At 38.4% G+C, this 16,311-nt stretch overlaps 2 protein-coding genes across 6 annotated transcripts in view; one reads left to right on the top strand and one right to left on the bottom strand.

Annotated features, from left to right (window-relative positions):
• The window catches only part of SLK (STE20 like kinase), a 51,902-nt gene extending 36,267 nt beyond the window's left edge, over nt 1–15,635 (bottom strand). The window contains exon 1 of one of the 3 annotated variants that reach the window (XM_009915624.2): nt 14,760–15,635. In XM_009915624.2, the coding sequence (XP_009913926.1) occupies nt 14,760–14,909 (150 nt within the window). In that variant the 5' untranslated portion in view covers nt 14,910–15,635. The remainder of the gene's footprint in view (nt 1–14,759) is intronic. The other 2 variants (XM_009915623.2, XM_009915625.2) reach the window with 2 other exon arrangements.
• The window catches only part of STN1 (STN1 subunit of CST complex), a 49,335-nt gene continuing 46,955 nt past the window's right edge, over nt 13,932–16,311 (top strand). For 2 of the 3 annotated variants that reach the window (XM_069796911.1, XM_069796915.1), the window contains exon 1: nt 13,932–14,635. The gene's annotated coding sequence lies outside the window, so the exon portion shown is untranslated. Of the gene's footprint in view, nt 14,636–15,889; nt 15,952–16,311 lie in introns of those variants that run through there. The other variant, XR_011326889.1, reaches the window with a different exon arrangement.

The raw sequence follows: 16,311 nt of genomic DNA, 5'->3' as shown, positions 1-16,311 counted from the left end.
TCATGTTTAACTTCATTATTCCCTTTATGTATTTTCATTAATTCTGTGGTATTTTGTATATTAACTAAGCAGAGTTCCTATCCCGATTCATGCACTGTGTCACTGAAATCAAAAGGAATATTTATATGCATATTTGAAAAGTACCAGGGCTGAACTGGCAAGTATGTGTAAAATAACTGAAACGGTCCTTTAGAGGAAACTTAACAGAGGAGATAATATCAGATTTCAGCATCATTATTCTTATTTAAACAAATCCATTCAAAAAACAGAATAAAAAGAAGAAAAAAATAAAAATTGCTAACATTAGCAAGAAAATCTCCAAAATACGCTATGCTGTTCTATAACAACATATTCTTATTTTCCCATCTCTTGTTGCCTCAGAGCTCACATAAAAGCAACAGGGAAAACCAGCTGACAATACTGGGAAAAGATTTGTAACTAAAGCTTTAAGTGGTGTTAGAGGTGTAAGTGCAAAGGACTGGGGTGTTTTTTTCCTAGATTCAGTTACAATAGCTGTACATACTACTTGCAAAAGCAGCATTAAAATACACAATTCTGCATTACAATCAACTCATATACTTGAGAAGAGGGAGGTGTGACAAATTAAGATTTATCCCCGCAGTGTTAAGCTGCTTTGCCAGTATCTTTCCATCTGCAGAGGACACTAACAGTTGCTGGCAGAGGTTTTCTCCATTTTATCTAGCACCAGACAGTGTCAGCCCCAAACTGACTTACAACTTCCCAGGAAAGATAGTAGCTCAGTGTATCTTCATCTTGGATTACAGATATCCCACAGTTATTTATTCAGTCTTGTGCCATTAGGAAAAAAACCCATAATGCTTACTGCTTATCGGTTTAGTTTAGTCACTATTGCTTAAAATTAAGTTTTTGTTCCAGCAATAAACAAACCTTTATTCCAGATGACATAAATTAATAATGCTTCTGAAAAACAGTATCAAGAAATAATTTTTAATCAAAGAACAATTGCTAATTCTAGCTGTTCACTACAATTACTTTTAAGACAACCAACAAGCCAGAATTGAAGCTGACTCCAGACTGTTGTTTTTTTCAGAAAATTATCATGCTGCCAGGTTGAGAGTTGAGAATTTTATTATTTGCTCTTGATAATTTTACGATTTGTTCGAACACAGGACTTAAGAAATCTCTGATTCCTTTACCTGGGAGGATTCTATGTTAATAATCTTGCTTCTAGTCATTTAACATCTGTAACAATGCTTTTAGTTCATTTGAGCTCAGAGAGTCAGTGTTACTCCTGCTAACATCCTTTCCTAGGGAGACATTAGGAGTTGCAAAAGCTAACTCTGCAGCTTTCTGCAAACAGATATACCACAGTGTTTTGGCTTCACGTAGCACCAAGTCATTTTGTTTACTAGCACTTTACAAACTACATAGTGTACATTCACAGATGTACATGTATTAACCTAGAACACTTTTTTTTTTTTTTAAATAAAGTGGCTAGTCAACACACGAAAGTTCCTCCTTACCCTGTTCCTTGGGAGTTAGGTTACAAAACAAAATTGGGATCTCTTCTGCCCAGAGCCTTTAGCCAGATCAGATGCAAGATGGCTACAGCTGTTTGCTGACCCAGCACAGCTATTCATGTATAACAAAACAACAAAAAAAGTGCATCTGACTTGAGCATAGAAAATTCTGTCTTTTCAAACTGGAAATGAACAAGTTAACAAAATAACAAATAAAGAAGAATGACAATTTCTTTGGATTTTAAGAACCCTTCAACAAAGGCCTTCTGACACGTTACTAGGGAAACTACATAGTCATAGAAATTAAATGTGGCACATTCATTAAGTTAAAAAAACTTGCTGTCAAAAAGTAAAGATTATTATTAAAAGCTCTACATTTCATATAGCAGAAGGAAGGCATTTAAAGACCTGTACCAAGACAATTTATTTTATGTATTTATTGTAGAAGATGATTTAATATAACAGATGTACCTTCACTGTCATTTAAAGTGTATACATCTTACTAGCTCAAAAATACGGGCAGTTTGGGAAAAGGTTCTGTGTAATTTGATACTGCAATGTGAACCATATTCAAGACTTGCAGTGAGCACAGCTAAATAGCCAGAGGGGAAAGATGAAATTAAACAAGATGAAGCATTATCACCCCATTTCATTCTTTGTCCTGCTAAAATGAACAATAAATAAAGTATACTTCATATATTTTAAGGGAAAAATATAAACTATATAGGCAGTTTAAGATTCAGTATTTTACAAAAAGACACAGTTGTAACAGTGGGAAATGAAACGTGACAACATCAAGACCACATTAAAACCGGCTACAGCTCTTGCAAAACTATCAAAGCATATATTCTGTTGCTCCATGCATACTCTAGTCTGTTAAGATGAAACTTCCCCTATTTCTGAAGTAACAAAAAGGGAAGTAGCTTTTGACAGCTTTCATAAAAAAGCTGTACATCACAATCCCTGTTTTTTAAGTACACTTGTTATAGAAACTAATTCATATTCTCTTTATGGTATTAATGTATTTTTAAAAAAAACAGGAAATTTAGAACTCTAGAGGGAAGTTACTGCTTCCTCATGTACATATCTTTAAAACAATCTAACAGAAACCAACTGCTAAGACAACAACAAAAGAAGAAATCAATATAGTTAAGCCAGTGTCTTTCAGCTCTCTTTAATGCAAACAAGTTATTTTCAAGTCAGTTCTACAATGAACTTTATTAATTACAAAATTCACTATGATGATGTACAGTCTGTGACTTGCCAGTAGTTTTCTTGTGAGTCTTAAGTAATGACCCTAAAGCTACATACCATCTCATAAAAACAAAGTGAGATCTTCTGACATGCAAGTTAGAAAGTTTGCCTCACATACAGTTTATAATGACCTAGCTATCTTTGTGCTGCAAGTATAACATCTCAAGAGATGAGAAAGAGCCATCTGAATAAACATTTGGTATTCCTTGAAAATTGGCTATTCAAGCACCACAAAAATAGTGTCTTGGGTTCTGTCAGTAAACTTAATTCATATTCAGCACAGTAGTGGAATGTGTTGCTTCTGATGTCGCCTTTCAGATTAACTGTTTGGTTTGTTGGGTTTTTTAACTGGTGAATTTAAACAACGGAACAATTAAGAAAACTGACTACTGTGAGAAACTATATGAATGCCAGTCCTATTATTTATCAGCCAATTTCAAAAGAAATTTTACTTTAGAAGCATGCTGCTGATGATAATCTTTTTAAAATTCTGGTAACTTTTTTGCACTTGCCATTTGCCATCTTACTGATAAGTGTAATTCATTCACAATTTACCTAATATGCTAGTGATAAATACAAACGGCCATAGGAATAATTGCATTACTTGATAAAATTATTAAAAACAAATCCAGATAAACAAATCAAGATAGAATACTTCAACTCACTTTGCAGAGCTTGATGCACAAAATATGCAAAGAAAAAACAGTTGCTTTACTCAGACTTTTACAACTAATGAACTTGTGAGCTTCTATTGGGAAAAGATTTTCATGCAACGTAGGAACAACATTCTTCCTCTGACAAAACTGCTGAGTATCAGAACTTTAAACACTGCAAAGAGTTAAACACACAAGATATTCAAGAGGAAGTACTGTTCTTGTCTCTTAATAGTGTGGCAATGTTGCTTTGAATGGAATTATGAAAGCTTTACTTTGCCCATGTCCCCAAGAAGTGACAGAAATGATGATGCACCAGCAAGGATGGCTGTTAGAGATGAAGTAGTTTTCTCTTTGACAAGACTTCTCCCTTTCTCCTACTCCTCCTTTTCTCTTATGTTTATTTTTTTTATCCTTTTATTAGGCTGAAGGCTTTTTGAAGCGGAGGGCTACCTTTTGTCATGTATTTGTACAGTGAGAGGGAATGCAAATTCCATTTCTTTTGGAAGATTATCTAAGCCATTTCTTGCTTCAAAACACCCTGCTCACTCTAAAATTCAATTCAGTTTCTGTACTTTCCTCATACAGGTAAATTTAGTGCCAAATAAGAAGTCTTACAAATTTTTCATTCTTTTCTAGCAGTTATGTAGCATACCTAAATTAGAGAAAAGAATCACCACCTGAAACAAAACTAGGAACACAGGCTTTTTAGTAAATTTCCAGTTAAAGATATGTCTACGTAACAAAATTCTTCTAGCATGGATGTCAGTGATGCAAACGGACAGAACTACTGGCTGATAACAATACCAACAGCAGCATTTAGCAAAACTGCCTTTTTATCCATACTGTTGCTAGTAACAGATGATTGTTACAACAGAAGGATGTCTATTTTTTCTTTTGTCCTGACAAAAAGCATTCATCTGACATACCTTAACAACTTCGGAATATCGATATGCCACCTTGATGCTTCCCTTTTATAGCTATTTAAGCCAATGCTGACACTGTCCTGTCATTTTTCCCTTACATCTACATCATCACTTGTCTGGCCCTCCCGTGAGCTGGTCTGGGGAGCCAAGAAGATTACATATACAATCAGCTTTTGGGTGGTTTAGTTCCTTGAACCAGATCATCATCAAGTTGGCAAGCACCAGACCTGTCACAAGGAAGGAGGTGGGAATGGGAATACACTGCAAGAACTCTGGCTGCATTGACTTGCATTGCCAGAAGCTGTTGTGGAAAACAGTCACGGTAAAGACCTAGCTACTCATAATTCAAAAGTCGCTTCCTTATTTACTGAAGTTATTGAAATGGACCACTTTGAGAAAACATGTTATTGGCTGTTTCACTTAGTATCACAGTTCCATACTGGTTTAGTGCTTTTCGGAGATTCAAAAAAATCTTCGTATTGCACTAACTCAAAGGTGAGGTCCCATGCTGGGCCACTAAAGACTAAGAAGTTACAACAGCTGACCAGAACACCTAAGTTTGCTACTAAGAGACAGCTGAAAATTCTTGCTACAGCCAAGAGCATGGGAGGCATTTTCAGGTAACCCAGCTATCCCTGTCAATCAATAGGAAACACTTGACAAGTATTCTTGTTTATACGGTGGTCTTTAAGCTTTCAGACTTCCCACCCCAGAGAGATGAAAAATAGCAGACAGTGCTTCCTTCTTTCAGGTTACTTATAAACTCAGTTAGTACATCTTCACTAGTAGTAAATGCTAATTGGAAAGGATGAAAGAATAAAAACAAGCTTGGCTTAACTCTAAGAGTACCCATTTCTCCACATTACTGGAATGATTTGAGGTCGTTTTGGGGATAATTCCTGTTCAAACTCTTCTGACCATATTTCCCAGTGATGATCACAGCTCACAGTTTTCACAGTGTAATGTAGTTACACAGACCTATGGTCCTGACCCATGACTATGCAGCACTGAAAAACAGAACAGTTTGCCTGAATAGTGAACTGAAAAATTTGTGGCATCCACAGAAGTTGAGCAAGTAAGAGAATGAGAGAAGGACAATTAAAATCATTAAAGGGTCAAGTAGTTGTCTTATATAAAGCAGACTAAAAAGGTTGGGCCTCTTCAATTCAAACAGGAAAGCTAAAGGTGGGGCAGGAACATGACTGAACTTTACAAAATAAAAAAAAAGGCAACATATGAATTGAATAAAGCCTGATTGAGACACAGGCTGTGAAGGAGATGAGGGTTTACCACAACATGCTAATTCTTGCTGAAGCACTCAACTGACATTTCTCCCTTAAGGTTTTACTACCTACCGATTACAAAGTATTAACTCTTTTCCTGGTAAAGTACTGCTTAGAAATACAAGTGAAAAGTCACCTTCTATAATGTGAAATCTAGACATGTGCTAGAGAAAAGCTTTGGTTTTACAGCATAAATCTGTATCAGGAGAACCATTATCTACAAGATAAAGAAAGAATAAATTCCCACGCAAAAAGTCTTGCCAAGTTATCACTGTAACATTAACAAAGTTACAGTAACTTCCCTCAGAACAGTTTTCTGAATCATGGTTATGACTACACATCTCTAGAGACAAACCCAAGTTCCTTAAAGTCCTCTTTAAACAAGAAAGTCTTAGATCTAAGATGCTGTTCAATGAGATAACAAGAAAGTAAAGGGACAGTCTTCTCCAATTCATTATCAAGCTAGATGGATTCAAAACCGATTCTGCCTTAGCATGGGGATTCACCATTGCTTTCATACTAAGTAAAACAATTTTGTGGTAGGCACAACTTAAGTTCTAGGGTAATGGTTCCCCCCAAAACTTCAGCAGACTGTACAGTTGCCCTTCCACTCTCTGCTCACCCATTCATTCTGAATAACTGCATTAATGTAACTTTAGAAAAATTCTTTCTGAAAATAATAAAGTCCCTTTATCTGTCAGCCTCCTTCAGCTTCAGATTTTCTGAAACAACCACCAACAGATTAATTTTAAAGACTGACACTTTAAGGTAACAGTCACTTAGTCCTCTGTAGTAAGGAAAGATTTAGCAAATTTTAAATGCCAATCAACAAATTGATTTGGCTACTGTAGTACAGTCCTACTTTTTCACTTCATATTCTTCTTCATAGAAAAAAAATCAGTAAAAATTAAAAAATTGTATCATAGAATAGCATGCTTCAGGTAACCAGAATCTTCTTAAAGCCAGATTTTGGGTGGAACTTGATTCAAGTACGAATCTATGCTTGAGCAATTTCTTGCTCTAGGCTACTGTTAATTAACTAAATAGAAAATGGCTCAAAAATATAAACATGGCTACATAAAGGCAAAAAAGTTTGCGTCTTTCTCTTAGCTTCCAAGTCACCATTCATGCTTAGCTGTTTTACATTAACCTCTCTGTATAAACACACGCAATCCCGCAGAATACTGCAAACCAGTCTTAAGCCAGAAGAGTAAAAATTAACAAGAAAAATATGTAACTTTAATAACTTGTTTTTACATACATTTAGAACTGCTTTAAGAAACAGTATGTCCTCCTAAAACCAAATATGACAGTTTAAGCAGGTGCATTAAATATACAAAGAATCTTCCATTACTATTTTATTGTGAATTTTTTCCTTTAGGTAAATCTTCTGCTGCATGTACTTTAGTTGACTTGTATCATGAATGTAGACCATATTCAACAGAAAATTTGCAATGCCAATGGAAAATTAACATTTACAGTAAAGCCTTAATTTTTTGTTGAAGTATGAATACCACTGCAGAGCGGTTTGAGGCAGCCTACTAGCTTTTACTGAATATTACTTAGCCAATTTTTATTGCCTGACATCCTTCAAACATATTCTGCAAGCACTAGGTCTTCTTTCTCTCTGAAAAGATTCTTTCCCATTTCTGAGTAGAAAAAAATGTGTTTCCACATGACATATTTGACAGTTAAAATTTCTTTTGAGCATTCCATACCGTAATCATGTTATAAAGCCATTAAAAATGAATTAGAGGGAGTTACAATATGTATTTTGCAGGGGTTTGGATAAAAATTATAACACATCATTAATTTTTTTACTCTGTACTATTAATTCACTCTGCTTTGTTTTCTAACTGCAAATTTCATGGCTTTTCTATCACTAAACATTGAGAACTGGAACAATCCAAACAGTATCAAATGAAAAGATAGCACAAGCATTGTATTTGAGTAATTTGGCAGCTACAGTAAAGTAAGACAATAGGGTAAACAGGTGAGACAATATGAATTCCTCAGTTCCGTGTATAATCGGAATATAATTAAAGGTTACTGTGGAGCATAAAGAAGCAAAGACCAAAAAAGTATTCATAAATGACACTTCAGGCACCAGGGTCTCAAGGAATGCATTTAAGATCTCAAACCAGAGAGTTTAATTACATGCTGCCTCTTTTACACTGACACAACTGTCATTGAAGGAGAATGATGTTTATAATCTGATGAGATTCTCAAAACATGGGTCATGGCCCATGAAATATGTAAGGCCATTCATAACTGCATTCAATTAAAAAAAAAAAACAACAAATTATTTCTTTACTATTGTTTGTGGGGTGGTCAAAACTAGAATTTGAGTCACCACCAAAAGAAACTTGTGAACTACCGCTCTGCAACACTAGCATGTATTACTGCTTGGAGGACTGTATTACTGGGGGACTACTTCTCTGCCACAGATTAAACTCAAAAGGTTTAACAAATCTGTCTACAAAACCTTTTAAAAACACCAAAACCAAGCACTACCACATTTTTTTAGCTCCTATATCAGAATTATTTAATTAAATAGACTGCATCTGACTTAAATATGAAGAATTATTTCACCGAGTTAGAACAGCTTAAAAAAGTTTCATTCTGTAGTCTATGTGACAACATTAAAGTCACATTTAGCTTATGCCTGAAATCCAAAGTTTCACTCTCCAGACAAGAAACCAACAGTCCAAGCACTTACACAAATAGTTAGCTAAGAAATATAAAATATCAGATGACATGAAAAAAAATAGGAACTTTTATAAACATAGGTAAATCAAATCAAATAATGATTTCCTATTTACTTAAGAGTTTTGAACAGTTTATATAACTGTGCTCACACCTTGGAAAAGATGACTGCTTTACCAAGGAGTGATCATGAGCATTCTATATCTATCCTCCACAAACTTGTCTGCAGTTTTAATTCTGAATGCAACAGACAGACAATACATTACTCATAAGTTAAGTATTGTGATGCTGATTTTAAGCCAAGTGACTTAAAGATGTCCAAAAAGTGAGACACAGAACTCATGGTATACTTCTTACTTCTTCAGAGTATTTCCTTGCTACAGACAAAATGGAAAGGAGATATTACCTTCTGCAAATAGCCATTTAAAACATGAAAATTATCTCAGTTTACAATCTACAGATTACTTTCTTGCACTACCCCTTTCCTCAGAAAACTTAGCTGGAATGACAATAGGTGTAAAGAGCTCTGTATAGCTTTCCCCTTGACACATTTCCCAGGGTTTAAAACAGCGATACTGCCTTTTCCTTATCTGGTATCTTCAACATGCTAAAACTGAAATAGTGTGAAAATAAAGATAACATTATAGAGAAACTCACCAAGCTGATCAGCAAGACTAAAATCGTTAGTCTTCTGTGAACAGTCACGCATCTTTTTTCATCTAGAACATACACAGCAGCCCTAAAATAGTCAGGCTACTCTTACAGAAATTACTATTCTTAGCAAGCTTTAGGTAAAGTTTTAGTTCTATTTTACTTCGACTAAATATTTAAAATTGAACATTGCCATCTTATACATTAGTCTCTTGAGAGTAAAGCAACATTCTTCTCTCCTCTACCTACTAATGCCTCTATGGCTAAACAAAGCAATATGGCATTTAAGTGAATATTATTAATTCAGATCTCCTGAGGACAACTGCACTATTTTACTGATCCAGCTTAATAATAGGTCAACTTAAATAGTGAATTATGAATGAAAATAGATTAGAACAAAATATATTTAGTATAGCAAACAATTTTAATAAAAATTGCCAAAAGTTCTGCACTGATTAATTCTTATGTATTAAAATTCAATTTAGGACATTTCAGCTGCTTTTTCTTTCCAGGTCTAGGCTTATGGCAGAGTCACACATGAAACTTGAGGTTCAGGAAATGCAGTATTTGACTGGAAATTTTCAAACGTGAATTTATCTTCCAACTAGTACCAAACATATAGGATTTCAGGCAAACTCGAACAATATCCTTCCACAGGGAACGGTATCTTTTCTATAGGAATGTTCATGAGTTCCAACAGCTCTAACATTTTTCTACAGAATTAGTGGAGCTAATGACACCAGGTAAGTCAAAAGATAAAAGAGCAGACAAAAACCAGCCTATCAGTGCTTCAGCTTAGATATAAGTAAGTGGTGAAAAGCTATTCCTATGAGTGCTAAGTTACAGATGTAAAAGATACTCACCCTAGCAAGCAGCATGATACATTAGTATCATTAAGATAACTTCAAGCTGCAATATCCAACTGTAGGAATTACTTAGAACAATGTGCTGTAAGGCTGCAGAAACTAGGAAATATAAATTCTCCTTGCTCTGCCCTGATTTTGTTTTCAGGTCAGACTAATTAAAGTATTTTCTAGGATTAGAAAATAAGTTATGATGTTAGTGGTATGCAAAAAGTACTTCTAAGCAGCCACCAATTGTCAGTTAAGGCTGCACTATCGTTAAATTATATAATTGGTCCAGTTTTATTAAATCACTATTTAAAAATTTATTTGTTTCTACCTGCTGTAGAAGACATTAAGGCAAAACCAAGCTCTCATGTATATCATATAGGTACATTACAAGCAAGATTGTTTTAAGTACAGAAACAAAAGCTTAACTTAAATGAAGCAACATCATTAGTTTATTGGACTTGAAGAAATACTATTATCAAAAGTCCAGTATCAGCCAGAGATGAGTTTGTATTGGCCACTATTACAAATACAAGTATATATGAGTACTTAATGTAGTTGTAATTTTCAGAAGATAATGCATTTGGGTAATGCTGTTCACCATGATTATGGCTATCAGCTTCTACAACATTTCTTCTCTGAACCTGAAGAGAAAGCAGAATAGGCTTTTTAACCAAGCACCAGTTAATTGCTGAGAGTTGGAAAACTTGTCTTAATAACTTTAAATGAAATATAAATATTTGATTTTCCAAATTCCTATGGGAATCTTGTATATACAATGCTTCCAACATCTTAGATTCAGGGTAATAAATGAGATACTATAAATGGGCAGAATATTCCAATTCAAACTAAGAAACATGAATGCAATTCAAAACCAGGCAAGTACAAAAGATTCTCTGATAATAATTTGTCAATTTCTATTAAAATATATATACACTATATATTCTCTCTCTATACGCATACCATATATAGATACCCTATATCTTATAGAGTATACTGCCACATATATTCTACCACTATAGAATCTGTTCCCACAGAAGACTTAAAATTAATATATTTGTACAGATGGTACCCATAATTATCATAATGATACCCAAAAGACCATGAATTTCTTGGAGGAGTATCCTCTAGTGAAGGGCTCAGAGATGACACCAACTAAACATAGGAAAATGCCTTTTTGCAATGTAAGCGTTCTTATATTAGTGTACAATGTTCTTACTACCAAAAAAGGCTGGGCAAATTTTACTGAAATATAATCCCAGCACTTTATTTCATTCAAAAGGTTAACTTGGGAAGATACCTGCATTTTAATTAGTTATGTGCATCTATATGATAAAGATTTTCAATCAGGAACTTCAGCAAGAAAGAGCCACAGAACACATTAGGCATTTTAAAGGTCTGTTTTCACACCATCTGAACATTAACTTCTGGGAATTTAGAAAGTAGCTTAAAGCTGATGAAAGTATTTAATGCTTACTTATACTGATTTACCTTAAAGCAATGTTCACTATGTGTACTGAACAGATACTTGATACAATAGGGCAATATAACACACAATATAGTAACACGATATAATAATGTAACTAATTTCTAAAGCAAACTGATTATAATTAACTTTAATACTAAGAGCTCAAGATTTTTCAGGGGACTCAACCTGATCAAATCAAGAGCAGTTTCAAACTGTCTCTCTCTTGTTTCTTCTTTCTTAAAAAAAAAAAAAAAAAAAAAAAAAAAGCCGCTGATCTAGCCGCCAAATTTCAAAGTTGAAATCAGCCTCCAATGCTCACATTATGTTTCTTTGGTGGCTGTCAAAACCCTGGTAGTCCACTCAGTAATTCTAAATAATCCATGAAAGACAATTAAAAGAGATTGGAAAAAAAGTCTATAATCAACAACCTCGAAATTCTCTTTACAAGGGCCATCACCTGATACTGAAGTACTGCAAGGGTCTATAAATTGAAAAAGGATGAAAAACTACACCATTATTCATTAGCCAAGAGCAAAAAGAAACAAAAAGAGCCTAAAAGTGGCCTCTTTGAAGAGGCTGGAAAGGGCTAGAATGAAAGTCCTATACAACTACAAACCTTTGCCATCAGTAATCTGCAGCCACATAGCTCCTCTGATCACAAGAGAGACTTGCAACAGCAGTCGAAACACTTAGAAATAAAGTATCTCTAAACATTACTTAGAAGTTAGTGAATATAAATGTGTGAATTGTCAGTGCTAAGAAAGCTTTAGAAAACTGGAATAAACAGCTTCAAAGGAAATAAGCTCTTCTAGTAATTTGGCTGTTATTAAAAAAAAACAAGCAAGACCCTTGTACTTGATTGGGAAGAAGGGGAATGAATCACAAGTTTTAAATGCCCTTAAGACTTCTGTATACAAAACTAGTTATCACTAGACATAGGATTTCTAATGTAAATAATTTAATCAGCTAGGCTTCATAGTACCGTCAGAATCATTTAAGAGTTGCTTTTGAGTTTTTATTGAAATATTTGATGCTTTGTCCGAAAGACGAGTTACACAACTAAACCAAATACTTCTCTATGGCAAATCATAGCATGTAAACAATCTAACCTATTTTTTATTAGGAGTCCAAGGTATGCAAACCCTTATTTATCTGGCAATTCCATTTTATCATACATCTGCCAAAACCCTGTCACACACTGACTCCCAGGATCTTAAAGTAAGGCAAATGTAGTTTTGGCAAATTTAACTGACACTAGGGTGTTGGGTTTTTTTTTTACAAAAACAAAACAAAACAAAAAACCCACCACACAAAATAAAACACACACATCCCCCCATTACTTAAAGTCTTCAAACATTGACAGTTTTTTTCTAGTTCATATTCCAAAATTTGAGAAGGTATTGAATGGCTGTTCTTGCAGTTTCTCTTGAGGTGTATATCCAAGAGAGAACAACCTAACACACCCTTGCTTTCGAAACAGTATCTTGCCAAGCATGCTCAGATGAAGGAACACAAGTACAGTTAGCATCTGTGTGTAATCCTCCTTCTCAAACTAGATGGAAACAAAATGAATGTTGCTGAATACATGCAGTAGGACACTTTGTTTTTTTAAATGGGGATTTTTTTCCAGGAATATTAGTACCTGTTAATTTTCACATGTGCTACATTCAACAAGTTTACCAGTGTAACTGCATGTGTAATTCTGACTACTACAATTTTTAAAATAGGGGTTTAATTTTGAAAATTCAATTTCAACAGTTAACATTGAAATTTCACATTCAGAAATAAATCTCAAAGTGAAAAATCACATCCAACTGGAAAAAACTCTCCTGTTGTACACGAAGTACACTGAAATCCAAAATTTACCAGTTGTCTTGCTCAGATACCTTCCTCCACAAAATGAAGTAAGAAGTAGTTTCAGGATGGAGGGGAAATGCATGTGGGGGGGGAGGAGGAGAACACATTTAGTATTGTATCTTTGAGGCTCCCCCAGTCATCTCTACGGGACAGAGCATTATATTCAGGGAAAGGGAATCAAAACTCCAATATGAAGCTTAAAGAAAAACTTTAATACTCTGAAAATGCCATTAGAGACAGCATTATGGTTTTGTAGTCACAAAGCTTTATGATATAGCAACTTCAGACATATTTCCCAGTCATTTTAATCAAAAAAACTCTTATATTCCACACTGACATGAGAACCACTATCTAGACTACGTATTGCACCAACACTAAAATAAACTAGATGCTCTTAAATAGAATGTTGACACAAATTCCTAGGGTGAAAAAAAAACCCCAAACCCAAGCTACCTAGCATTCTGAACTAACTGTGACACTTTTGCTCACATTTACAAATAGGTAACACCACACTACAATAATACTAAAATAATTTCTACCAGAAATAGCACAGGTTTCATGAGCACCCAGATTTCATAAACTCTGAAATGCAGTACTCTAAATATAAATGTTTCTTGACCAAATTAGCTCTCAGAAACACTGTAAATGCTATTCTTTCTCACGCTATTTTTTTCTAGTCTCAAGAACCTGCTCCAGAGTCTCAATTCATGTCAGTTCCCCAATTCTGTCATGCTTCTCCTCCATGATGTTTTTTTCCACACTATCCCTAAACCAAACGTGGAGTATTAATGCCCTTTTAGAAGGAGGGAAAGTAGCTGAAGATATGCCTGAAAGCTAGTCTTGTCAAACACTAGCAGCGTTATATCTATGTCATTGTACTCCATTGTGTTTGATAAATTCTAGATAAGCATCCTTAAAAACACTACTTGTACCACTACACTTAAAGATCAAACAACTGAGAGAAGTGAGGAGATCCAACACAGGAATTCTGCCACGCAAAGAAAGCCAAGATAACACTACCATTTAATTTAATTCCACGTGGAACAAGCTAGGAGAATACCCATTAAAAGCGACGTGGGCTTGGCCCTATAAACTACGCACGAGGCACACAAGTCAATTTTACTCTTCGTGGGCTTCCTTCCGTACAGAAACTCAAAAAAAAGTATGAACTTCACACCTAAGAAAATACAGTCTTTGTAAGGCTAGAAGCCATACTGCACACGAGTCCAAAAAAACAAAATACAGGAGAAGCAAGGGATTCAGCAACGGGCAGGGTGGAGCAGAAGGCGGGACAATGACCTAATAGGTCTTTTCTATCTTTAGTTTCATGAGCCTCTGTGGACAAGAGGCATCTGGATCACAAGCTCTGCTCTCCAACCGACACACCACGGGAACTCGGGACGCGTCCCTTCTGGCAGGGTGGCAGGTGGGCGCAGCGCTTACCTGCCTCACGAAGTTCTCCGGAAACTCGGTGCTTACAACAGGTATCCCAAGGTGACAGAGCTTACAGACAGGCAAGCTTTAGACAGAACTCAGAAGCAATACTACAAGTAATTTTTTAGCTACGAGCAGTACGACAAGTGATTTGAGTTGCCCGCTTGCCCTTACCTTGAAGACTTTACCGAAGGCACCATCTCCCAGCTCTCCTATAATTTCCCAGAACTCCTCAGGGTTCAAGTCCCTCTTGACGTGCTCGTATTGTTTCTTCTTCTTCTCACCGCCCAGCTTGAAGATCTTACGAAAGTTGAAGAAGGACATTTTTCCTCCTGCCGAGGGAGGCCAGCCTCCAGGCACCCAGGCGGAGGGAGGGGGCGGGCGGCGTCTGGCGGTGCCCCCTCAGCCCGCCGTGACCATCCGGGCCGGGCGGGCGGTCCCGCCGGCCGCGATCCCCACGAGGGCCGAGGAAAGTCCTCACGCCGTCCGGGAAGCCGTCACCGCCGGGCGCCGAGAGGAAAACAACACCCCGAGATCCCCCCTCCCCCGGAGCCCCCCCCCAAAGGGGCCGGGCCCTCGACGCCGGCCGCAGCGGTCCTCTCCCGCGACGGGCTCGGCGGTCGCTGCCTACTCGGATGGCCCGGTGACCATCGCGTCAGCAACAAGTGCCGGGCTCCCTCGGCGGGACGGGCGGCTCGGCGGCGGCGGCGGGCGGGGCGGCGGACGGAGCCTGAGGAGAAGAGGGATCACGGCTCCCGCTGGAAGGGGGCAGCGGCTGCGCGCCGGGCAGGGGGGGCAAGCGGTCGCCCCGCTGCCCGCCGAGGGCGCTCCCGCCTCGGAGGACGGGGCGGATGTAGCGAGCGGAGGGGGCTGCCCCGCTCCTGACTCCCGGCCGGTGCCCTCACGGAGCGCGGCCCCGCGGCAGGGCCCCGGGGTGGCGGAGAGGAGGAAGACGATGCTTCCCTGCCGGTCTCTCTCCCGCTCGCTCCCCCGCCCTCCCACAGAGCGGGGCCCGGGCGGCACCGTTTCCTGCGGGGCGGGGCGGCACCACCTCCCCCTGCTCCTCCCCCTCCTCCACCCGCCGCCTGCGCGCCCGCGCGCCCCGTGCCCCCGCCCCTCTTCCCGCGCTCCCGGAACCGCCTCCCGCCTCGTGCCCCGGCTGCCGCCGCCACCGCGCCAGCGCACGCGCGCCACCGCCGCCGCCGCCGCCTCCTCCAGCGCATGCGCACGCGCCATACCGACAACACCACCACCACCACCCCCCAAGGGCTCGTCGCCGGCCAAGGTGGGGGAAGAGGCGGGGCTTTTCCCCCACCACGTGACGCGGCGGCGCGAGCCAATAGGAGCGCGCCGAGGCTTCCGGCGGGTAAGTTGGTGTCTGGCCCCAAGATGGAGGGGAGGGGGCAGATCACCCCCTTCTTCCTCACCCTCCCCTTCCTCAGGGCCTGGGGAGCAGCGTTTGCGGCGGGCCAGTTCTCGTCCTTTCCTCCTGTTTTTCCTTGGGAGTAGGCTGCGCACTCTCGCAGTTGGGGGGAGAGGGAAGTGACTTTTTCCTTTCGTTCACTGGTAGCCGTTATGAGCGTGGCTGCGTGGAAAAGGGATCCTTTACCCTCTGCTGAATTGCTTATCTTGAAGGACGCTTTGCTCCTTTCATTTCTTCTCAGCTGTCCCGTGTAGGGAAAGTCTCCCCAGTCCTGTGGTGGAGGATGATATTTCCTAGGTAGGC

Source organism: Haliaeetus albicilla, chromosome 11, assembly GCF_947461875.1.
Source record: "Haliaeetus albicilla chromosome 11, bHalAlb1.1, whole genome shotgun sequence".
NCBI lineage: Eukaryota > Metazoa > Chordata > Aves > Accipitriformes > Accipitridae > Haliaeetus > Haliaeetus albicilla.
The sequence above is the reverse complement of the archived record's forward strand: the minus strand, read 5'-3'. Positions and strand labels throughout refer to the sequence as shown.